The following is a 26,259-nucleotide window of genomic DNA, read 5'->3' as shown; positions in this document are numbered from 1 at the left end:
AATACAAATAATTATTATTCATGTATCTGTAACAGTCTGATATATCTTTGGACATTTTTCAACAATATATAAATAAACGCAAAAAAACAAACAAATTAGCCTTTAAGGGCCACCGTACCAGCCTGGGGGGTGGGGGTAGTGTTCTCGCGATATCTCTCAGCAGCAAGAAAATAGCAGAAGGTACAATGCTAACAGCTTGTTAGCCTCGGTGGTTTCTAAAATTTCAGACATCTAGTGTGATGAAGAAGAAGACTCGCATCTGTTTCTAAGGTAAATAAAAGTGTTATACTGAAACACGTCTTGTGTATGTAAACAAGCGCACTGTTAGTAATTAGAAGCTCAGTATCATTTCTAGCTGACTGGCTATTAGCTTAAATTGAAGCTATCTTCGTGATTGCCGCTGGATTCTCTGTATTAAACGCTATTTTTTGCAGTTACTCTCGCATCAGATGTGTTTACCTCACTCAGGGCGGTAGGGCTGAGATTAATAAGAATAGTTATGGAGCTGTCAAGGTCTGGAAATCAGGAGGGAGTGGACGTCAGTGACGTTTAATCAACAGCCTTGTATCTATAAAATATGGGGTTTTTTGAGGGCCCTGAGCATTCAAAAAAGTCTACGAGTAAACAGTAAAGTGTAATAAAAAAATCATGTACACTTTAAAAAAAATATATTTAAAACACATTGTAAAATCAATAAATGACAATAAAACAATGCATACACAAAAAAATAGTTAAAAAAGAAAATCATATCTTATTAACGCTACTATTGCTGAATAATCATAATTACACATTTTTAAAAATATGAGTGTGTGTGCGTGGAGGATAAATAAGTAAAAGTTCCAAAATAATACAAATCTGCTTGTTCAACTGTGCTGGGTGATCCTGTTATCAGTTTTGATGAGTGAAGCACAGTATGTTTTGAAATACACGAAAGGGTTTATTTCTAATAAATTCATTCAGGGATATATTGAAATGAAGCTACATGGAAATACAAAGTATGTATACAGAGAGAGAAGTATTTTGGAACAGTCAGTATTTGGTGTGACCACCTTTTATTCTTCAACACACTCTGAACTCTCTTAAGCATGTTTCTTTAAGTGCAGCTACAGTACTGTGCAAAAATCTCGAGCCACCCCTCATTTCTTTACATTTTAAAATGCACCAGTTAATTGAAAAATGTGCAAACACAAATGGAAATACGGTGTGTGTATATTAGGCAGCAAGTAATATATGCATCAAATGAAGGGCCAAATGTGTCAGGTATTTGGTAAAAAAAAAAAAATTCCTCTTAAGGGAATTACTTACAGATACTGTTCATCTGCTGTAGATCGCTTTTTAGGCCTGCGACTGCGTCACTTGTCCAGATTTCTTTCGATTTTTAAAAATTTTTATTTTTTTTTATCACTGCACAGGATGCCAAGATTTGCCAGGTTTTTTGGATAATTTGGGAATCAACTCGTGGGTGCCAAAATACAATTTTGAACTTGTCAAATTTTGTGTTGTTGTCGGGTCTTGTTTTGTTTTTGTTTGTTTTTTTTTGAAAGATGAAAGTTAAAATTCTTATTTTAACTTATGTGTAGGCTCACCAGTTCATCCTTAGTTAGGATTAGGTGAGGTTAGATCAGTGTGTGAGTGGCTTATCATTAAAACAAAAAGCATTCCTCTGAAAATGGCCAGGTACAAGGTTTGAAAATGGAAAAAGCAACCAATATCCAAATGAAAACTTTGAAAGACCTGGAGTGGTGTTGCTCTTGACCACTAGAAGAAAATGACATCCTTAAAACAAAATATAAAGGAATGAGGGGTGGCTCCAGACTTTTGCACAGTACTATATGTCTGTAACAAATTAAAAACTGTGCCAACACTGTGGCTAAGAGTTGAGATTGCATAGTTTGTAAAATGTAAACAAATGTTTAAAAATAAGGTGGTAAACTAATTTAATGACAAAGCTATGATCATCATTAGCTTTTTCACTTCTATTGTCGTTCCCAGGGTGGATCTGAAGATGTAGCCTACAGTGTGACACCTCTCCACCACCTAACCACTCCTGCCCTGGGATAATCAGCCCTCTGCCACCCTCACCCTGGAGTACTTTGACCTGCATCCAGGGCTGCCCTGTGTGTGACTTGGCCGTCCTCAGTCACTCCGTCCCCAACGTCCTTCGCCATGCTGTTCTCCCTTAGAGAGCTGGTCCAGTGGCTGGGCTTCGCTACCTTTGAACTCTTCCTCCACCTGCTGGCTCTGATGGTCTTCAGCATGTTGGTCGCCCTGCAAGTCGACAAGTTCACCAACGGGCTAAGCTGGTGGCTGGTGTTCGTCCCACTGTTTGCTGCAGACGGCCTCAGCACATACTTCACTGCCATCGTGTCCATCCGGCTTTACCAGGATAACGAGAAGCGCCTGGCGGTGCTGCGGCTCCTCTGGGTACTAACGGTGCTCAGCCTGAAGCTGGTGTGTGAAGTTCTGCTGTGCCAGAAGCTGGCCCAGCAGGAGCAAGCCAAAGACCTGTGGTTCGGCCTCATCGTCTCGCCGCTTTTCATCCTCCTGCAGCTGCTCATGATACGAGCGTGCCGTGTCAACTGAGGAGGAGCTGAAGTGTTTCATCTAACTGTCAACATAGAAGCAGAAAGCAGCTTTGGGTACATCCACACTAATAGGTTTACATTTTAAAATGTTCGCACTACTCCAGCATTTAAAGACCCCTAAAATATGCGAGACTGCCCTCGTATATTTTATCCACTCCTGTGTACAAAACATTAAATACAACTAACATGTGTTGAATAGCCTATTAAAATAGATACATTATAATGAGACAAAAAAAGAAGAAATCCACAAAAGCAGCACAGTTAATAAAAAAGTGAAATAAAATCTAAAAGCCCAGTGAATAAAATGTAATACAATTAGCATAGAAATGAGAGGGGAAAGAAATACAGGAAATAAATACGGAGTACACGGGATAAAGACTTCAGGATGATATTGTTGGGGCAAAGTCCTCTGCTGCCTGTATGTCAAGATTTTGTGTTGTAGTCTGGACGGGCAGAAACCGAAACTTCTGAAAATGCTGATGCAGACACTAACGTTTCTCATAGGGCCACAAAAAGGAAGTGAAAACACTGTAGCTCGACTTGGATACCATTTATGATTGCATTCTTTATGTTTGTGAAAAGTATGACTTAATTTTTAGCTGTTGCCAAGGCTTTCTCAGATGTTTCACTTTATCACAAATCCCACAAGTTACTTTCAACATCAGTTCTACCCACAGGAAAAAAACATATAAAAGATGAATGTAGCTTCTGGGTCTTAAAAAAAACAAAAGTGAAGCTAGTGCTAAAGTGCCTTAAATCTGCCACCAGGGGGCAATTCCTTTTGGTTTCAAAATGACTTCTAATTATATAAAAGCCTGTGGGAACAATCACTTGACTCCCTTGCCCTGTGACGCATGCATTTATTTGTTAAATTGGTAGTTACAGGTCTTAATAAATACAACATAAAGGTAATTTTCTAATCTTTGGTCATTATTGGGTCAGAAATGTGTTAACCAGTGAGCTTGTGGCATTCCTGTTTCTCAGTCAGATCCAAACTTCTTAAAACGCAAGTATCGTGACAGACCTCAAAGCATAATAACAGAACTTCACTAACCAACAGGTGAAGTCACAGTGGCTACATCTATCTTTTATAGACAGTTTATGCTTCCACTTTATTGTGATTCCAAGTAAACAAGCCTGTCTTTACGCTCTGTCACTGCTGTTCTTCCCCCATAGTATTTTGCATAAGATTTGTTTCATCTTTACACTGGCTCAAGCACACACATTAGTTCTTAGTCTTCACCATTAAGAAAAATCCCTATTTCCATTAAAAACAAATACTACTACTATTAATAATAATAATAAAAATCTTATCATCTCATTATTCTCCCGTTGTTGTCCAGACTGCACAAGTGAAACATGTTGGTCTGGACATGGACATTTTCTGGTTTAAAATACAAATATGTTAGTGTGGGTGTAGCCTTCATCTGCCATTAGAGATTTTAAAGCATAACCATTTTTATTTTTGTTTTCTTTGGTTCATTGGCACCTCCCTCCCCCAAAAAAAATAAAATAAAAAATGAGCGTTTCACATTTCAGGAAACACGCAGTTAATTTCTAATTGCTTTAACATGCATAATAAACAGAAAATTTTCTCACCTGCTTGAGTTATTATTAAAAAAAATCTAAAGAAGAAGCACACTTGCAGGATATATTTTGGTGTGCAGGTTTTGTGATACATTTGAAAGAGCTTGTATTTGGACCATAGTGGCACATCTGCACTGAGCAGTCAGTGGTAGAAAATTTACTCCAGAGGTATCGCTCTAATGCACACGTACACTCAATGTTAAAGCAGCAAAGCCTCAGGCAACCTTTTTGAGCAACTTTCATGACGTTGCTGCAGCTTTATTGATTGCTGTTTCCCTCCTTGGACTGAGAAACTGCTTGCCAGCAAAAATGTGTTCAGGATTTTAATCTTGTGTGTTCATCAAACTCCATCACAGAGAAGTGGTTTGGACTTGATAAAAAGCTGGATGTGAAAACTGTCGGGACTCAGAGGGGATTGTTTTACACATCATCCCTAAAAAAACAAACAAACTGCTGTTTACTTTGACAACATGTAATGTGTTTAGTCTATTTTGAGTCCTTTGCTGTCTGTGTAGTGCATGTATTTAAGGCCTCACTTTAGGGTAAATCCTGATGTTAAATTCTGTGTATATGTTGATTTTTTTTTCTTTTTTTAAAAAAAAATAAATTAAAATGTTATTTATGTTCTTTTTTTTCTGTGCCACCTTTTTATTGTCATCTGTATATACATGTAAATAAAATAACATTTAATGGTTGTCCATTAAATGTTTTGAGTCTGTGTTCTCTCTGTCCACAATGGGGCGCTAGTTCGTGGGGTAAAGGACTAAACTTTTATCTCACAGCATAATTAAGTCAAATGCAGCCATTTTTTCTGCATATAGAAATCAAACAAGTATGACTTTTGTTTTTTCTTAAGCAGTTTTAATCATTGGGATTTCATCTACCTAACCATGGCGCTGTTAACACTGACCTACATCCTAGGATATGTTTATACATCATCCATTTTCTTCCCATTCAGGGCCACAGGGTGCCTATCCCAGCTGTGACAGGGTACTGGGTCACTAATCATCACTAATCAAGCTAACTCTCCATCAGATGCTTTTGGACTTCAGGAGGAAGTTAGAGCACAGAAAACCTGCTCAAGCACAGGGAGAACCCATCCTTAAAGCAAACATCACATCTTTAGTGCTCTGTAGTGTAATGCGTATTCTAATGTTTAAAATTATTTCTATTAGATTTGATGATAACAATATGGGAGGCTTCTCTACAGGTGAACAAAAGCATAATATCCGGCTGCATACCAGTTCGGTGTGGTGTTCCTGATTAAAGCTGGAACTGTTTCCTGAATGGTCTCTGCAAATTATAGAAAATCTCTTTCTGAAGCTGAACTGCAGAACAATGTGGAAAAATTCCTGGTTTGCAGATTTTCTAAGTTTAAAATGTATATACATTTAAAAATAATTAAAGAAATGTATTTATGGCTGCATACGCTTGATATACTTTACAAAAGACACTTTTTATGCCTTTTTGCTGGAAGCCCTGGTTGTTGTGTTTTCTTAGAGGTGCAGGACTTCATATTGCAGAGAAAACTGACCATTTTAAAATAAAGATAAATAAAATACCAAATATTATGAAGGCTTTATGTCCTTCTTTTGTTTAGTTTTTTCTCTGCATCTTTCGGTCCTGCTTCAAAGGGGAAATAAGGCACACTCTTCGCCCTCTTCAGCCCTGCTCTTCTTAATTATTGCCCCGCGATGAATGTTTTATGAGCTACAGTAATCTCTTGTAGTACCCAAGAATAGCCCTCTTAGTGCTGATTCATGTGCAGCAGACTCTTTCCCAGCTCATCTGATCGCTGCACGCGGATTATCGACAGGTGGTATCACCGGCAAATGCTAAATGAACCGAGGTTAAGTCTATCTAACACTCCGACATCCCAACCAAAACCATTTAGAATAACCTGATTACTATCCAGTGAGACTGGGGATGAAAACTGTGGAAACACCACAAAAAATAATTATTTTGAACACTACTGGGACATAATAGGTGGTAAAGTTTAAGAAATGTTCCCTATTTAGTAAATACAATAAAGGTAAATTAGGGTTTTAATTCAATTTTAACAACAATAATAATGTGTAGTGGTTATAATTCTACTGTGTTATGTAAACGACATTTTTGTTGTGATTAACTACAAATTAATCAGCGTTTTTGTAATTAAACAGCAACAAAATCTATATTTAATCACATAATGTAACAATATCTTGAACTTGAACGCAGCACTTTTGATTGGCAGGCCTAATTTGCTCCGTCAACAATAGAAACGGGAGGGAGGGGGCGTGTCCAGAGCACACGGATACCAATCACAGACGCTCGGGCTGCCGCGGAGGGGGCGGAGCCGCGTTCAGGGTCCTTTGGGGAGAAAGGGAGCCAGACAGTGTGACAGCAGAGGGAGAGGAGAGAGAGAAGAAAAAAGGGATGTGTGTGAGTGTGCGGTGATCGTTGCTGCAGGTACAGTCACAGCCGGAGATAGAGCTTCAAGAGCCGCACCGGACCGCGGCAAGACCGCCTCGGAGCCTGCCTGCCTCTCACTCTCCTCCTCATTTCTTCCAGTAACAACCCTCCGCGATGTCCGGCGGAGGAGAGGTTCGCGTCCTCCGCCAAGAGGGCGGCCAAGAGAGCCCGAGGATGCCGGCCTGGAAGCGAGAAATCCTGGAGAGGAGGAAGGCGAAAGGCGGCGGCGGGGCTGGGGGAACCTGTGCTCCGGAGGCTAGCCCCGGGGGAGCGGGCCCGCAGCGGGTAAACGGCGAACTAACGGGGAATGTGAACGGAGGAGGTGGTGGCGCGACCGGGCGGAACTACACCATCACCCCGGCCACCCAGCACTTCTCCCACAACAAAGAGCCACAAGCGACGGCCGCGGCGACACCGAGGGAGGAGGGCAGACACGAGAGCCTGGTGCTGCAGGAGAGCCTTGGGCCGCTGGAGGAGAACCCATTCATCAAGCTGGAGAAGGAGCGGAGGAGGCGGCAGGAGCAAGAAAACGCCACCCGCCCGGTCCAGCACATCCTGGAGCTGTACGGCAGTGTCCCCGGCATACGGACTATCCGAGCGGAGAACATCATCATCATCGAGTCGGACCCGGATTACTTTCCGGAAGGTGGAGGCGTGAAAAGCGAGTGCCAATGGCAGCAGAACGGTGTGAGTAGTTACAGCTCTCTAAACGACCTTCTGGACCGCAGAGGGAGTGCTGTTACCGAGATAAGAGCCAAGGAAGTCGTCATTTATGACACCACGTTAAGCAAGAGCGAGGAGAACCTGAGCACCCTGGGCCGTCCTGATCAGGAGGTCCCCTATAATACAGGTGAGGGTCAAGGTAGGGTCAGCCGGATCCTCCAGAAGTTTGACAGCAACTATGGGAAGCTGCAGAAGAAGTCCCACAGCACAGAGAACCTCCTGGACCTGGATTGTAGTGCCAGCAGTAGGCCAAGACTCTGGCCCAAGACGCAGCCAGATCTGGTGCCAAAGCCCAGGCCGGGTCCACGGGTCAGCAGCCCGGGCAGTAGCCAGCCATCTTCGCCTGTCTTCCAGGGTCCCTGGTCTTCCAAACCAAAGCCACAGCCTGCTGTCTCTGGGCCGGGCAGCCCTCAGCGTTCACAGCCCGTGTCTTCCTTCCGTCAGCGCTTTGAGGAGAGTGGAGTCCACCACAGCGCAGCCGTCACCCCCAGAGATGAGCCGGACAGGGGGACAAACAAGCCCACCAGGGAAAGAGACTGGGAGGCCGCTGAGGTGCCCCCCAAACCTAAGGTGCCATGCTCTCCGGAGACCCGCCGTGCCCGTGCCGAGGCCCCCTTGAGCCCTGTCTCATCCAAGGTGACCCGCTCCTCACACGAGTTTGAAATCCGTCCCGCTCCAAAGCCAGACCTCGCCCAGATTCCTGATGGCGACACCCAAGCACGGGCCCTCGCAAACCTGCGCCTCCAGTCCCGAAACTCCTTCACAGTGATCCCCAAGCGCCATTTGGCTGCCTCATCTTCAACAAGCAGCCCCATGGTGACACCTGGCCCCATCAAGTCCTCCCCCTCACACAGAGCAGCAGAGGTGCCCAAACCTGGAGTGCCAACCTCCCCCACCCTGTTAAAGAGGAAAGAGGAGGAGAAGGAGGTGGAGAGGCCATCCAAACCTGAACCATCTCCTCCCACTGTTGCCACAAGTCCTGCTCCTTCTCTCTCTGAACCTTTATCTCCATCCCCTGCTCCCACTTCTCCACCTGTCCTCTCTTCACCCCCCTCTTCTCCAGCTGTCCCATCTTCACCTCCCTTCTCTCCCACCCAGTCAGTCTCTCCTCCAGTGCAACCTCCAGTGGATCAGCTGCCAGTAACAAACATTGACGACATCGAGGTGGAGCCCCCACCCCAGCGTGTCCCTGTTCCGAGCCCCTTGGTGCAGAGGAGAAAGGGGAACACCTTCACTGTGGTGCCTAAACGTCGGGTGGAGTCTGACGCCCAGCTGAGCCCACCTGAGCCCCAGCAGGAAGCCCCGAGTGAAGCCCCTCCGGGGTCAACCCCTCCCCAGGCCCCCTACGCCCAGCTGGGTTCCCTGTTGAAGAAGCGCTACCCTGCTGTGGAGGAGATTGAAGTCATCGGCGGGTACCTCTCCCTTGCGAAGTCCTGCCTCTCCAAGACTGGCTCCACGGGCAAAAAGGTGAGATGAAACAATATATTAAATTATTTTTGTGGCTTGTTAAATGTGAATATTTGGTGATTTATAGCACTTTAACACTACATGATGCATTACAACAGGCCTGGGTACATGCATGCAAAAAGCAAGCAAATATGGGCTATTTATGAGCACATTGCCTTACACATGAATGCTTTACTTCATTACAATGATGCCGTGCTTGACACTGTGCAAACAACTGAGACAGTAACCTCTCTGCGAGACCATCAAATCATGGCCTCTGTTGCTGACACATGCAAGACAGATGTTTAATCAGCTGCAACCTGCAAAAAGTGTATATGAGCATACAGTTAAGTGCACAAATATTTGCATGGTGTAATTATGCAGCATTATGGTGGATTTTTGGTTTATTTTGCTTTTTCAGCCTCTATCACTTGCATCCACATCTCTGTGGACCTCACATTTAGAGGTCCAGTGAACAGCTACTGAATACAAGCTCATCACATCTCCAGATCTTTTATGTGCCTAATTTCTATTGAATTCAAGAGGGAGCAGGCCTCATCTGGCCATTAAGGTGTCCAAATTAAGTGGGGGACTGTGCAAAAAATGGCTGTAATTCCCAAATGGTTAATGCAATGCATTTGTGTTAAACTCCTCGAATCAAAACTGAAAGTGTGCATTTGCTTTTTAAGTCTACTGTGATGGTGTACAGAGGGAATACTGTCTGTATGCGCGGGGTATCTTCTTTTGGAATAACATTGCAGACTTGCAGTCAGTAGCCTCGAGATTCTTTAACAAAATCATGGTTTTTATCTATGTTTTGGGTGTTATTTAGTTTTCCTTCTAGGACGTCGGGTTGTATTTTGCCTGTGTGTGCTTGTTTGCTGAAAATCTCTGGGGTTTGAACTCTTCATAGATCAATCAAACACACAGGAAGTACTAATATTATTGTGGCCTTGCAATCTCATGCCTAGCAGCCTTCCCAGGAGACTTGCACAAATTTCATGTGATCTAAATTTAGCAGCTGAGCGTCACAAATGCAGGAGCCGCTGTGTGTGGGGTTTATTTTTTCTTCTTTTTTCCTGTGTGTGTTTCTTTTGCATCCTTACCAAACTGTGGTCACCTGAGTTTTATTTTGGAGGATTGTTTTCACCTTATCCTGACCGTTTTTGTCATGTTGGGCTCCTTTAAATGGCCCATCACTTGACCCGCTGCCGGCTTAAGTGGATTAAAAGCGTGTGTTTACACAGTCACTTGGAACAACACGCTGTGGACTTCTGTCCAACAACAGCATGTTAGTGCGGCATTAGGTTAAATGGCCCTCCAAGCTTATTGACTGAACAGCTGTTCTCAGTTTTTTGTCCACTGTAGGTACAAATATATTGCTTCTTTTGCAAGAAGAGCTGAGATATTCCCAATCCTGGTCATGAATCATAATTAAATCATAGCACAGAGCATGTTGGATGCATGTTCATATCACATTAATGTATATGGTGAACGTCCTGCCTTGTTTTTAACAGTTTTAGGGGTTTAATTACATTTGTGGCAATGTTTCTATTTAATTTTGTAAGGTGCTGCAGGCTGCATCCAGAGTTTTTGTAATGTTAAGCGTGTTGGTGTTTATGTTGCTCAGGTACCTGCAATAAAGGGAGAAGGGAAGAGAGCCTGTAGTTTCTGTTTCAGCCCCTGAATATTTTTAGCCATTTGGCATGTCCTCGATGTAGGCCAGTGTTACAGCATCTCAGACGTCAGCCTGCAGGTGTGCTTCCTCGACCCGGTGAACTGTAATCTCTGTGAGTAAATCCAGCTACCTTTTACTAGCAGGCCAAGAAACCTGAAGCTCACAACTCTACCGTGTGTTTTTTAGCATAAACGCTGCATGCTTGGTTAATTATGTTCGTAGCCATCATAAGTATTAGCAGTCATGTAAAAGAGAATATTGGCTCCCTGTTAAATCCAGAGTTCAAGAGTCTGGTCCTAAAGACCTCAAACTATCATATTATCCTAACAAAGCACTTCATTCCCTCCATGCTGAATGTGTCAGACCCTTCTCCTGTGGCACTAGCTCCCAGTTTGGGATCAGGAGACAGGAGGAGGACTACATCTGCTTATATGTCATTACTTATATGACATTACTTGTTGATGTTGTTTCTCTTATCTCTCCTCACCCCTCAGCCTGAGCCTGGTTCTTTTCCTGTTAAAAGGAGTTCTTTCTCCCCACCATCCTCACATACTCATAGGGGATCGTGTGATCATTGCAAGGGTGGCCTTTTCATGATCGCAAGCCCTTTACCTTACAATATAAAAAGCCTTGAGAAATCGAAATGAAAACCATTGTATTTACTTAGAATGCGATTTATTACGATAAATGATTCATTAAGTTTTGGTCTTCAAAGGTTTTTCTTTTTTCTTTTTTAGACAGTGAGCAGACAGAGGATGACAGGAGGGTTGCACCAGGGCCCAGTTGAAGTTGACCTCCTATATAGAGTATACTTGTTAAATTTGTGGCTTCTCATAGTCAACATGCCAAAGACTTACATCATTTTCAGAGTATTTAAAAGTTATCCCTCTGAACCAAAATCTCAGGCATCTAAATGATGTCATAGAAAGAAGTTATCCCTCATTTGTCCATGTTAGGAACAGAAGCTCGGTGCGCCTGCTGTTGTTTTGGAGGGGCAGCCAATCAGAAGAGAAAAGTGGAGCTTATCCTGAACTATGTGGCTGTTTAAAGCTGTGAGTCACGCAAAGCAACTCGAGTAGAGTCTAAGAATAAAAAACATGGAGGTGGAAATGAACAAAATAAGTACCTGTTAAGTTACTGTACCGAAATAAATAAATAAATAAGCTGACGGCAGTATTGTCAGTTATTTTTGCCATGTTGAGTCTAAGTGAAACAGAAGTTTGTAGCTGCAGTGTTGTTTTAAACATGAATTTAAAGCTCCTTAGCAGGAATTTTTCCACATGTTCCTGTAACTTGTATTTTTAGTTTCAGTGGAAACTCCGGGTGACTGCTGACTAGAATAAAATTACCTGAGTTTTGCTCCGATTTCATGTCATAAAACAGATAAGGAGGCTGCAGACATGTCCGTGCAGCCTGGTTGTGACGTGTGTGTGTGTCTGTGTTTTTTATTGTGTGCACATGTAGACCATGGCAGCGACACATGATCACATCCTGTCCTTTTGTGTCCAACAAAAACACTTTATTCTTTTGTTTTTCTGCCCGCTCCTCTTGGTCATCATCAAGGCCCGGATTTTTTTTTTTTTTTTTTTTTTGTCCTCTTCTTCTTCTTCTTCTGCTTCTTTTATTTTCTGGGCAGGGCTGCACAAGCAATTACAAAAGCATCAAGGCTTGGCCTAGCCTGTATAATTTGTGTGGAATTTTTGTTCAGGGCCGCTTCTGTGTGAGAGCAGCCTTTCGGAGAACGGCCTCAGCTTTGAATTATGGGCTGGGATTGGGTTGGGTTTTTTTTTTTTTTTTTTTTTTTGAGCTCTCTTTTTCCAACAAACCCAAACCATTTAAAATTTTTTTTTTTTTTATATGAGGAGCTTGGCTGACACTGAATGATCCACATGTACGTCAGGAACAGATCATCAACTCTTCCGCTAGATTTTCCAAGAATCTTTTTACTGGTTTTCTCCCAAGACTTTTTGGAGCACATCCAGCAAAGACTCTCCTGTTAGTCTTCTTCCACTCTGCTTTGTTTCCCCCCACCTCTCTCTAACCAGTAACGCTTTATTCCTGTGTGGTGGTGGTTAATAAGGCCTGTCCCCTTGCTCCTAGCTTCCTCTGATCTCCTCTCTGTTGGGGAAGGAATTGTGGAAGAGCTAGAGTAAGTAGGTCAAGTGCAGCTTCTTGTAGCACTATCACTTCTGTATTTGCATAAAAGCGACTCAGGGTTTTCGACTCACTTTCCAGCTGCAGTTTGATTGGATTGGCTCTCTTGGCCGATTTTATTTTTATTTTTATATTTTTGTTTCCTCGTGGTATACGCTGCAGCTCTTTGTGAAGCAGAGATGCAGTTGGCAGCGGGACACAGGAGGAGGTGGAGTGATTTGTTTCTTTTTTTAAGTTGCTGCTCCCTATGACTGTTATTATGGGAAAAATGAGACCAGCCAAAGCGTTTGTCAGCATAACATCCAAAGAGAGAAAGGGAGAGAGAGGCATTTCTGTGTATTTGAGACAGACTGTATGTAAAAGATGGACAGAGCCACCATGAAGCTTTAAATGGCTGTGCAGAGGTCAAGTCAAGAAATACACGTTTGCACTCTAACCCTAATTAGGACAAACAAAATTACCGTGACCATGTCCCATTAACTTGCAGTTTCATTGCCTTTGAAATGATTTCTTCGAAGATAATAACCAAGAACTGCGACTACTTGCAGTCAGTTGCCATGCTCAAAGCGATTTTGATGCATCAGGACAGTCATAAACAGCAATAAGATGGAGCAATTCCACTGACAGTGGGATTAACTTTATGATTATTTGTCCTGTTTGTGATAACATGATGATTAACTGTGGTAAATCTGCAAAAATTGCAGTTCTGGAGCCAGGAACTGCAGTTTGGCACTTTTGTGTTTGCTTCATATCCTGGGTGTTTCTGCTTGGTATTCACAGAGGAAACGGTAACGCTGCTAATATTTAAACTGTTGCTGCATATTTCTATGTAATTATGATCATTCTGTCAATTAAACCCGATTAGGTTTTAGTGAAGACGCTAATGCATTTGTGACCGAAAGGGATGGTTATTCAGATGAATGAGTGTTATTATCATGGAAAGCAGATTAGTTATGTTTTGGTTTTTTTTTCTTTTAAGCCAGTCTGTATTAACCTGTGATTGGATGATTGAATGGCTGGAGCTTTGGGCTTGTTTGGTTCAGTGAGTTTACGCTGGTGTAAAAGCTCTCAGCTGAGCTCAGTTTAGGACGACGTCAGCGTGGTTTAAAGCTGTATGAATTTTGGTTTAAATCTTATAGCAGATACGTGTCGTTTCAAGTATTATTAGAAACGCTAGCTGATCATGAGAGCTGGCTGGGAACTGAGCTGCTTTCAGACCACATAGTTCTGCACCCACTTAGCTTTCAGTGGTTGTTAATGCAGCATCACCTCTTCTTGTGGTCTTTTTTTTTTCTCTTTCAGTCTCTTCAGTTTCTCTGTAGATGTCCTCAGCTGTGTGGTGGATGACAGGTAGCTGAGGGGAATTTCTCATGAAGATTTTTAGAGTTCCCTCTGATGATTAATAAAGCCTGGGCTTCACTTGCAGTTAACTTCTCTGGAATTTGTTCTATCTATTTATCAGTGTTAATGATTCTTTGTAATTTAGTGGTGCTGCATCATATATTCATACACCTACACCTCTCTTGCTTCCTTATATGTTAGGAAAGCACCTACTGTGTAGTGGGAGGGGGAAAAAAGACCCTAAAATCAGTTCTAAGAGCCGTGATGGTCTCCAGTTTCTTCCGGTGTTACTAAGTTTCTACGTATGTGTAGCATATTCATCATCAAATCTTCCATCTTAATAGTCATACTGATCATTTGTCCCTGCAGTGACACATAGCAGTACTAGTGCAGCAAAGGCAGAGTTAGGAGGAAGTTGGTGCGGAGGGCGCTGAAACGGATCTGACTTATTTTGACTCATTTTTAAATTTAGCATTTAGCTACACTTTAATTTCATTTTCAGTCACTGTTTGGTTAAGTGTAGGAACAAAACCTACTTGGATGGGAAGGAAAAAACGAGTGGTCACATTTTGTGTTTAAACAATGCTAACAGTTACCTCTGTATAGAAGTCTAAACCGGCTCTCTGTTCAAAGAGTCCGAGTCTAGGGGGATTACCACAGTAGGTTAACAGAAACTGATTTAAACTTATGATTGGGGGGGATTCACCCAGCACTCACTACCTCCATCTGAAAGCCTACCCTGCAGTCTGCTAGATGTTGCACCCCATTAGCAACCCTGAGTAAGGTGCAGTCAACAGCCACATTCACTAACGGTGGCTCTCTCCTAATGATCTATGGCACTTGCTGAGATTGACCTTAGTGGCTTGGAAAATCTTGGAAAGCCCCAGGAATCTGTTAATTTTAAAAGGCCAGAATGACCTATAACAACCTTACAAAAGTAAATGTTTATACTCATACCCAGGTTTTACGTTTACATTTGAAAAGAATGCAAAAAAGGGAATGTCCAGTTTTAAAACTCAAAATTCAAAGAAAAGTGAAAATTGTAAAAATGTAGAATAATTCAGTCTAAACTGCCGCTAGATACCTGTTGCTGGTTTTGGTGGAGGAGAGAGAGAGAACACTGCAGGAGTAGCTAAATTCCCTCCATGCTGGATGAAAACATTTATTTTTTTTTTTAGGACGTAGAACCCCTTACAAAGTTCCCAAAGCTTCCTGTAAGTCCCAACCCACGATGGCGGCAGTGAGCAGATCAAATCTTAAAAAAATGTGAATTTGTAATCCACAAGAATAGCAACATTTACAGCTGCAGAAGCTTTGAATGTAAGTGTTTCTACACTAAATATTTTAAATATTACACATGCATGTTTAGTTTTTGCTTTAAATAGAAATATGGCAGCATGTGAATTTCACTTGAGTGAATTTGACGGGGAAATGAGGTTATTTTGGGACTTAAAAAAATTTAAGGACCACTTTTCTTAGCAGTCTGTATAAACACTGTAAACATACAAACGGTTAAATATCCAAATACTTCCTGTAAAATAACAGTACAATCCCACACAAAAATGTAACAGTGATTTACTGTAAAATTGCAGAATCCTCTTTGTAAATTCATAGTAAAGTTCATGAGGAAATTTTAATCTGTCAACAAGACATTCAGAAAATACAAAAGTTCAGAAATTGTAGGGTTAACATAATTAGGATAATTAATACTTTGGAGTTAAGTGTAGATCAGTGTGCAATAATGTGCCTGTCAAAATGCAGATTTCATGAAGTAAAAAGAAAATGAATTTTTCTTTAATTTTTCTCTTCTTGAACAAATATTTTGTGTGAAAGTTTAAAATTTACAAGTTCTAACGTATCAAATTAGATATCGAGGTTTAGTAGTACAGATGCCATGAAGTAAAAATACAGTTTGTGTACTGTAAGTACTCAGGAAGTGAGCCAGTTTGTTGTCTTGAATGATAACATGCAAAGTTACTGCTTTTAATTATTATGATAAAAGAGATGTAAAGAGACTAAAGTAACATTTGATAAGCATTTTTTTTAAAAAGTGAAGACAAATACTGGCATCTGATTATCTGCGATAATGAGGACTGGCACCAACAAAACTGATAAAGGTGCTTCCCGTCAGGCCATATAACTTCGTTTTCAACCTCTTGGCTTGAATGCAAGAATCAAACTGTGACTAAAAGTCATCACGGTTTATTTTATGAACAGTAAAAGCAAACAAAATTAAAAACATGCCAGCATGTTTTTAAGTCCTTAAGGAACTTCAAAGTCATGCTTCTGCAGCAGGGAGCACGTTGCATGAGATTGAAGTACGTTTCCTGCATGTGGGGTTAGACAAACCACTGCTCTTATATTTTTTGTGTGCGGTTAAATGTCATGGAAGCAGAAAGTTTAAAAATACCTAAAGTTAAATAGTTAAAGGCTCCCTGTAACACAGGAAGGCTAGTGAAAGGGCACACTCCTACATTTACATTGTGCTCCTGGACTACAGGTGTGAAAGTCCATTGTGTTTAATTATTTACCACTCAGCAGACATTTCCCACCTCTCCTCCCTTACACTTCCTGAAGATTTACCACCCAACCTCCTTGCATTAAAAAAGGCCCAACCTCTGTACTGTATGAGTGCTCCTTTTATTTAAACAGGCTAATATTAATTTAGTTGATTATATGCATAAGCACCATACTATACTTCATATAAAGAAGCTGATTCTGGTCGCCACTTTATAAAGTTAATTGCTATGACTGGAGTAGTTATAAAGAAGGTGAATTAATGGAGCCTCGTAGCTCCACTTCCTCTAACTTGTGTAGATTTAGATTATTAACCGTACAATATTAATAAATGCTGTTGTAGTAAATCCCAGAATCAGATCCTATTGATAAAATTAATTTAATTTTGTACGTTATTGCCTTTAAGAGTCAGATAGGAGGATTATTTCAGGAGAAGGATGCCAGAAATTTAGTAGCCAGCACCAGTAGAACTGTTCAATTCTTAGTTTGATACCAAAACACAAAGATGACCTCACATACTTCAACAATAACTCCTTTATTAAAAAGCTGTTTTAAAACACTGATGTGATGGCAGATCATTGAATTAATATGCTAACGACATATTTTGTAGACAAGACACAAACTAAAATGTGAGGATGGTTGCAGACTAGTCTACTAATGTAACAGTTGCATTACATTAGCATAAGGATTTTATGTGAGGCTTTGCAAATGAAGCCTTTGGAACGATGATTTCACAACCAGAGCGTTGGATGTCCCAAACAGAATAACGGCGTGCATTTCAGGATTCTTTAAACAGATCTGGAATGATTTACTCTCTTGGTCCAAAAAACACGATAACATTGTTTGCATAGTACCTTTTTTCCAAATGACTTATCTTTAATTTGACTTTAAGCCGATTCTGCCTTATATCTTTAATCAGTTGCCATCTTCCATTTGTAGTTTTTTCCTGTACTTGTGGGCTTCCTTTTTTCTTCTTCATCGCTGGACAAACTCCTACGTCAGAAAGTAAAAGGCAACTGTGTACGTAAAATCGGTTGCAGTCTATAATTTGCAATAGACTTTCAGCAGCAGTTGGTTCTAAAGAAAGATTTTGTATCTCAACGTCTCTCACATAAGAGAAGTGCTACTGCTGTTTTTATAATTCACGTCAAAGGTGGTGAAAATGTGGTTTCTCTGTGTGGCTGCAGGATGTGGACAGGCACACACAAACTCACAGAGAACACACTAACAAGTCTAATTTCTGTACAGGCATTACAACATGTAGATATAGAGAGATGTAGACTCGTGAGTTTCCCGCACAGCCCTCAGACACACATGTGCACCCCTGCAAAGTCAGTGTAATTAGAATTCAGCCAGCAAAGCCCCACTATCATAGTCATGTTTAATTCATTGTGTGTGTGTGTGTGTGTGTGTGTGTGTGTGTCTTTAGAGTACATGAAGCTGAAGATACTAAAAGCACAGGACGCTAACAGACCGGGCTTTTTTGGAAGTTTATAAAAAGAAACCAGAGCGGGGCGAGTGTAAGGAGCAGGTAGAAGATGCTCACTTTTATCAGCTGCACCGTTTCCCCCCGCTATCTGTTTGAGATTCATCACTTCTCGGGGTTTTAACTGACTCAGTATGGACCTTTTGTGGGGTGCTGCATAAAGTGAAGGCAATAAGGGTTTTATTTACAGGAAATGCATGCCTTTTATTGCAATTCTTGGTCATTTTATAAACAAATGTGTTTTATAAATACAAAACTGTGTTACAGTTCTGGTTGGTCTCCTTTAAAGAGGAGGTCAAAGCCTTTGTTGATTCCTGGATTTATTTGTTTGCTTGCATTTCTAACTAAGCAGGTAAAATCATCTGTGAAACCCACCACGCTGTCACGATAACTGAACACTTCGGCCTCTGCTTCCTTGATAACAAATGCAAAACACAAATTCTGGGAATACGTGAATTTGGTGCCGGATGTAAATTTTATTCAAATGCTCTCTCCATGAAACCTGTGTGCAATCCGCCTCAGTGTTCCCACGGTTGATAACGTCAAGGCCACGGACCGGGTGTCCTGTATGTAAATTGTATTTCAGTAGCTGCTCTTAATAATTTGCTTTCCTCTTTACACGATCAAAACCTGTGTGCATCTCTGCGTCTCTGCTCTCTCCTTCCCCTCGGTCACACATATTCATGGCGCCTGTCACCAGGGCAACACGAGCCGCGGCCATTCAATCCCGTCATTAGGATTCCTGGATAAGGACACAGACTGTCTCTCCGACTCTCTCTCTCTCGCTTCGTCACACACACACACACACACACACACATACATTTTGACATCAGCATTGATGTTGCAGATCGTGTAATTTGTAGGTAGGTGGAGCAGCGTTTCGACGTGACTGACGTAAAAGTAAAACGCAGCCTAATAAAGATGTTGGGCGTCAAAGGCGAGCCAGTTCTGTAATCAGCAAAGCGGAATCTGTGTTTTTTGTGGGTGGAGATGCAAACAGCTCAGCACTCTGATGTTTAAGAGAGGGCTGTGCAAAGCAGAGGTTAGTTCTTCTGCTGCGTGACTTAAAAAATATAATAAGAGAAGTAAAAGATTCTCATGCATAAACACCCAACCCAAATTCACATTTTAAGATCTTAAATCATTGTTCCTCTTTACTTCACTGTAAAGAAGTGTAACTAAACACTCAATCTCAATCTGAGATTCCTTAAGAAGAGGAAGAAGAGAAAGAATTTTAATAATACACCTCAGCTTTTTTAGGTTATAAAGAAATGCTGATGTAGTAAATCTGAGAATCTCATAAGAACAGTTCAGTTGGCTTTGATTTTAAGTGAAATGTGTAAAATTATTGAACAAGTACTGGCAGCACATCACTTAGATTTTTGTCCTTTTATTAGACAACAGAAATTCACAGAAAATATCAGTTTTGTTGATTTTCATTCTTTAAATAATGGAAAATAAAGAAAAAAAACCCCATAAACTTTTGTCACTTGATGCAATATTAACAATAAAAAACACCTAAATTATCTATTACTTACATATTGTGGTGTATGGTAGGCCATCAATATTCTATTTGCTTGTAAAACAGACAAAAATACAGATAATAATCCAAAATCTACAACCTTCTTCTTTGCACCCTGCCATCCCTCGCCCAGATTAAACCCTGTTCTGGGTTCTGGACCGCGAGCTGTTCTGTATCAGTATTAACTTCATCCTAGACAAGGAGGAGATGCAAGTGCACAGTTTTCCTAAATACTCTTAAAAATGCCCAAATTTTGTCAGAAATTTTTTATTCCTATATGTAGGGGTGGGCGATATAAACGATATACGATAGAAACGATATAGATTTGGCCAACGATAGAGATTTTGACTATATCGCTCTATCGCGATAGCGCATGTTGATGATGTCATCAAGCTGCGCCTGTTTTGGTAGAAAGTATCACAGCGGCTACAACCATTATCATCAGTAAATTATGTTCTCCTGACTGAAGTTTGGCCCGTGTATAGCATCCTTCTATGCGATTGCATGTGTCCCTAACCACCAGAATCCCTCACGTTAACTTTTATTGAGTGGAAAAAAAGTTGCCATTCATCCTCCAGCTTCACTGTGCTAATGTTATGCTAACATAGCTGTGTCGCTAGCAATCGCGTAGCACAACATTATATACCAGGTAGTCTAACTTCGGTAACCCTGCAAACGCCACTGCTGTTTAGTTTTCTGTCTTCATTTATGTTGGAAGTGGTAGCAGAGCTGTACGTTTTAATTAGTTTCAAAAATCTCTCAGTCAGAACATGGTATGAAATGTTTAGGTATAAACTAGCGAGCTAACTTCCTGTTAACTTCTAACTCCGTTAAATTTAATAAATTCTGTTTTCACGGATGCATGGATGTTAAACTTAATTGTTACACCCGATAAAGCAGCAACGCTGATGATTTAATTAAAGATGAAAGAATTTAGACTGTTTTTAACTCTCAGTGTTCGTTTAACTTTGGGACCTGAAGGGGACGGAGTTTTGGACCCAGATTACTCCTCACTACGGCAGCCGTAATGCTCTGACAATCCATCAAGCAGTCCATCAGCAGGCTTACCAAAGTTGTACTAAAACATTTTTTAACAGATTTCTACACGCCAAAATCGGTTCAAGGTCAGTGAGCACAACCAGAATTCATACATAAGGCACACTCTAGATTTTTGAGAAAATTAAAGGATTTTAAGTGTGCCTTATAGTGTGGAAAATACGTTATACAGAAGAAAAGAATATATCGTGATATATATCGTTATCGCACATGCTTCAAATTATATCGCGATATGAATTTTAGGCCATATCGCCCAGCCCTACCTATATGCATTGAGTTGCTGCTGTGTGATTGGCTAATTAGATATTCGTGTTAAGTGGCCGTCTGTGTATTTGTAAGAGGTGCATCGTTAAATTGCACCGATATCTTAGTGTAGTTCATAAACTGGGCATTTTACAAAAACATAAATGTAGCTAAAAACTCATCATCTGTAATCAGCTGTGTTTGTTTCCACTGATCCTTTAAAAACATCAAATTTAGTTGTGAGGGGTGTTAAGTTTGGAACATTTCCTAACAAACACACCTCACTGTGCCTATTAGTCATTAGTTGTTTGGTTCCTAACGGCGCAGAGAAGCTGGCAACAGAAGGGAAATGCAAGCAGTAAGGACGGGAATATGAGATAACTGGCAATACTGATGATACTGGGCACACTGATTGTTACACTGATGAAAGATCATTCCATGACGTTAAGTTATGTTTCCTGTAACAGGAAGTGTGAAACAGCACGTACGAGGTGTTTTATGCCTTAAGCTAGACTTTTCACTTTACTTGCACTGAGCACGTAACTTAATCTAGAGCAGGGTGAAAAATGCAGCGTTGTCACTGTTCACTTTTCATTAGCACTGATTTTTTTTTTGGGGGGGGGTTGTTGTAAATAATGGCCCAAGTAAAAAAAGCAAATATTTTTTACAATAATTGCTCTTTATTTTTATTAGCTGAAGTGTTTAAAAGTTTAAATGGGGAAAAGAGTTAGTTGGGGGGGGGGGGCAAACCTAGCTATTACACTTGCATATAATCAACAGTTTGTTTTTAATGATGCTGAACTTTGACCCACCTTGGATGTACATGGTGTTCACCTTTTTTGACTACGTGATATCTTTCTCATATGCCGCCTTGTAAATGGGTCAGTCGCTGACTCATCTCAGATCCCAAAGTTCATTAACCTCCTAAGACCCGAACTCTTCCACGGCATGCATTTTTAATTTCTCTTTGATATTTGGGCTGATTGGGACCCGGTGATTATAAAAACAAAGAGTTACCAGATTTTTATTTATTTTTTTTTTTTTTACCTGATTTTTGTTTCTAAGACAAATGAGAGCCACATATGAGGATATGCATTTGAAATTTCGATAGAACAGTAGCTGTATAATGTCCTCTTAAGTGGATATCAGGCCCCTGTAGAGCACAATTGAGTATTTTGGTCTAAATAACCCAAAATGTGATGTCCACATATGTGGACGCCAGGTCCTAGGAGGTTAATACAGTGGCTCCAACTGGCCGTCCTAACCGTAAACAGTGCCGGATGTGTTCCTGTAAAAAGATTTATTTAATCACCTGCTAATAAATGCTCATCAAATCCACGGGGAGCCACCGGAGTTGAGCAAAAGAGCCGCATGAGGCGAGTTTGCAGCCCCCTTCATCATTTAAGATTCTAGAAGCTGGATAGTGAAAGCTTTTTAAAAACAAGGGGGGCAAACACGATTGTGATCCAGCAGATTTCTTCACCTGACAAATATTCGTCATCGTGTCATGTGCCTTGTCTTGATTGTGGCTTTCCGGACACACCCGACCATCAGTACTTTCACATGAGAGTCCAGCAGAGAGCTTTAAATGGCCTGACTGCTCCCACAATGACCGTGTTTTCGTCCACTGAAAGGTTTCGATCTCCACCCTGCTGGTGTCACCTTTCATATAAAGTGTGCGCAATTACATTAGCGCGTGCCACGTCATCACGTGAGTGAAAGCATCCTTAGACGGAGCAAAAGGGTTATTAAAATGATCTCAGGCTGATCAATAACAGTTGTCGATGCAAGGAAATAGAAGCAATGTCTTCCCTGTTGCATCTCATTTCTTATCTGTGAGATAATCTGTGAGCACTGATAGCACAGGGAGGATTAAATACACAAAACATACACGCACAAGGCTACAAAGGGCATACTATTACAACTGTGACTCACTCAGTCTTGAGGCATGGCAGTGTAAATACTGATTTTCACATTTGGCTCTGTTTGCTGCCCACGCTGCCAACCCCAGCCTCGAGTATCAGCCACCTACACGCGAGTTTCCACATTTATATCAGTGTTGTCATCACTGATGATCACTTGAAGCGCTTCCAAATGCCGGACCGTTTCCAACTCACACGTGATGCAAAATCTCCACAGCTTCATAAGAACCTGCACATATTTATTTTTGTTTTCTTTCTAACCAAAATACTTTAGGCCACTGTTGTATCCCAAAGGTTGGATATTTGGTCCAGAACTGGGCGTTGAATCCAACAAGATAATTTATCTGCTGTCCCTGTTGTAAAATTATTGAATGTAATTTGCTGCTGGGTGGTGCTGGGATTCAGCAAATCTGACTCATAATTACTGCATAGAGGTTTGGGTACTGCACCAACATTAGCTAATGATTAAGAAAAAAATACAGCGTGTTTCATTTTTCATGCGTTAAATGAAAAGCTTGTAGAGTGATTTCAAAGTGCACTTTTTGTGTTTTCACCAGTTGATTGTCAGAAATTAACATTCAGGGTAACATTCAAGAGTTCTCCGGGCTTAGTGGAGGTCTTTTCTTTGGACAATGGCTACTTTTACACTCATCTTCAGTCCAGTCCTTTTACCTGACCATTTTCAGAAGATTGTTAGTCGTTTGTTGTTTGTTAAGCCACATGACACTGTCCTATGAATTGTTCAAGCAGAAAAAGAGATGGACCAGTGTTGTGTCTTCAAATAGCAGACTGCTTAGTAAAGAACCAATTCTCAGTTGTATTATAAGCCAGTATGACAGGGAAGAAATAATATTTTCCATGTGTCCTCAAAATTTGAGGAAATTGGACAAGTGGATGACAAGAGAAGAAGTGTCTAAAACTATAGTAGATGAACAGTGTCTGAAAGTCACGTCCTCAGGAAATAGGAAACAGCAAAGACCTGATGCAGGACCTGAGAGTTGCATCTGGTCCAGTTCATTTATCTGCTGTTCACTGAAGTCTCAGTGGTCTCAGTGGAAGGGTGGTTGTCTAGAATGACTACTTATGGAGGGTAAACGGGGAGAAAAAGCTCATGTATGGCAGATTACACAAGAACTGGACTGAATATCAGTTGTAACAGGAATCCAAATTTGTATGGAGGAAAATGGGAGACAGGTGAGCATCTACAGCTGTCTGTAAAACATGGTGGAGGCTCTGCCATGGTTTGGGGCTGCGGGGATCTTGTCGAAACAGATGAAATTATGAATGCTGAAAAGTGCATTCAGATTTTGATCAAACATGTAATACTGTCTGAAAAGCTCCCCAGAGCTTTGACTTCAACATTACTGAAGCAGTGTGGGATAATCTTGACAACAGCAGAGAACAGCAGCCAACATCTAAATAAGAAGTTTGAATGTCCTTCAAGAAGCCTGGAGAACTATTCCTGGAGATTACCTAAAGAAATTACAAAAAAGCTTTCCTAAGAGAGTTCAGCCTGTGTTTAAGAATAAAGGTGATCTTGCAAATATTGGCTTTGAAGCTTGTTAGAGTTGTTTATTTTCTTGTTTCAGTACATTACTGCAGCTATTTCCCATTTTCCTAGCAAGATCTAAGGAAATGAGGGGTGGCTCATGAGTTTTGCAGTATAGGGGAAAAGATGATTCTGATAGTTAGGGTTAAGGTTATCACCAGTGATGACTCCATCAGTTGGTGATGTTATGGTGTTAATTTTTCTTAGTTAAGGTTTTAAAAATAAATCAACAAATCTTCTGTTGAATGTATAAAGCAGGTATTATTAGCAAGTTTGGTGGAGTGAAAGTGTCAAAGCTAGTAAAATAGAAGAGTTCCTATAAGAATGTGGAAATGTGATTATCCTCTGTTTGATAATGATGCACTTACTACTTTGTGTTTTTTCTAGTTGGCACTAGTTATCATAACCAGCTGAGTGATGCTTTGTTGGTTACGTTTTGTTATCTCTCTTGTTGGTGCTAATGCCTCTGCAGCCAGACTCTTCAGTCGGGTCATTGTGGTGCTGTTCTAATATTATCTACCTGGCTGGAGATTAGCTCTAATCAGGCACCAGGTCAGTCTTCTTCCAGCAGCCTTGCATGCGTGTAGTCCTTGTGGTGGGCATCAGTGTGCCAACATTAGATCCTGATGACTTGATTTTATGTGTTATTGAATGGACAATAGGTATCAAACACTCTTCTACACATATTCTACATGACTGTACACGCCGCGCCCTTCACCACCTGGAAATACCGACATAAGACTGGCACACCGTGTAAATACAAACGCGCCCATGCTGCAACAACCTCAATAGGGCTGAACTATTGTGCTGAAGCTCTGCTGTAAGTCTGCAGCCTTCCAGTTCGGTGTGTCCATTCAGCAAGAGCCACTTTTCACCAAACGAGGACACGCCATGCTGGGTGGCCTGGAAAAAATGCGTGGCACTGCTCCCATCTCGCTTATTGGCCGAAGCACAATCATAAAGACATAATCTCATCAGCTGGCTTGCCTCTTCCTTTTCTCCCTTACTTCTTTTGTTTGTCTTTCTCTTGCGTCTGTTTGTGCTTCATAAAGCATGAACAGCAAAAAACACAGCTGATGAAACTTAGGGTGGAAACAACTTGTGGAAGAAATCTGATTTATTGAGCTCTAAATGAATATTTTTTTTCTTCAGTGCAAGAAAAGCATCAACCACACTGCTGAAATGATATGACTTCACCTATATCTTTCAGATTATCAAACAAATGTTAATATTAGACAAAGATAACCTGGTTAAATACAAAATATGCTCTTTAAATGATGATTTTATTAATTAAAGGGGAAACAAACAAACCAATCCTACCTGGACCTGTGTGAAAAAGTAGTTTGCCCCTAAACCTAATAACTGGTTGTGCTACCGTTGGCAGCAACAACGGTAATCAAGTGTTTGCAGTAACTGTCAGTGAGTGTTTCACGTCTCTGTGGAGGAATTTTGGCCCTCTCTTCTTTGCAGAATTGTTTTAATTTGGCCACATTGAAGAGTTTGCCAGCACGGCCATGGTCATGCCAAAGAATCTCAATTGGATTTAAGTCCAGACTTTGACCCAAAACCCAAAAGCGTTTGTATTATCCTGCTGCATAGCCCAAATGAGCTTGAGCTTCAAGGCATGAACTGATGGTCAGACATTCTCCTTCAGGATTTTTTGGCATTTTTTGGGTGGATTTTCAGAATTCACAGTTTCAACGGTTACAGAAAGCTGTCCTAAAATAGCAAAGCAGTTCCAGACCATCACACTGCCACCACCATGTCTGACTGTTGGTGTAATGTTCTTTTTAGTCAATGCTGTGTGGGTTTTATGCCAGATGTAACAAGACTTAAACCTTCCAAAAAGTCCTGTCAGCCCACAGAATGTTTTCCCAAAAGTCTTTTTTTTAAGCAGGGAAAACTCAGATTTTAATACTAATGTTGAAACATATGTTAAAAATAGGATACAGAGACTAAGCTTGAATAGCAGAAACCATATTGCAGTACATTTATTGGT

At 41.0% G+C, this 26,259-nt stretch overlaps 2 protein-coding genes across 2 annotated transcripts in view; both read left to right on the top strand.

Annotated features, from left to right (window-relative positions):
- The first annotated feature begins 147 nt into the window (after positions 1-147).
- Positions 148-4,836, top strand: tmem203 (transmembrane protein 203). The gene is made up of 2 exons (XM_063480856.1): positions 148-270; positions 1,993-4,836. The coding sequence occupies exon 2, from the start codon at positions 2,167-2,169 to the stop codon at positions 2,581-2,583; it is 417 nt and encodes a 138-aa protein (XP_063336926.1). The 5' UTR covers positions 148-270; positions 1,993-2,166; the 3' UTR covers positions 2,584-4,836.
- A 1,725-nt stretch (positions 4,837-6,561) lies between these two features.
- Positions 6,562-26,259, top strand: part of tprn (taperin) — a 37,386-nt gene continuing 17,688 nt past the window's right edge. The window contains exon 1 of the mRNA XM_063478888.1: positions 6,562-8,813. Within this exon, the coding sequence (XP_063334958.1) occupies positions 6,738-8,813 (2,076 nt within the window). The 5' untranslated portion in view covers positions 6,562-6,737. The remainder of the gene's footprint in view (positions 8,814-26,259) is intronic.

The sequence above is a fragment of the Pelmatolapia mariae genome, linkage group LG7, assembly GCF_036321145.2.
Source record: "Pelmatolapia mariae isolate MD_Pm_ZW linkage group LG7, Pm_UMD_F_2, whole genome shotgun sequence".
Classification (NCBI taxonomy): domain Eukaryota; kingdom Metazoa; phylum Chordata; class Actinopteri; order Cichliformes; family Cichlidae; genus Pelmatolapia; species Pelmatolapia mariae.
This window is presented reverse-complemented; position numbering and strand designations above follow the sequence as displayed.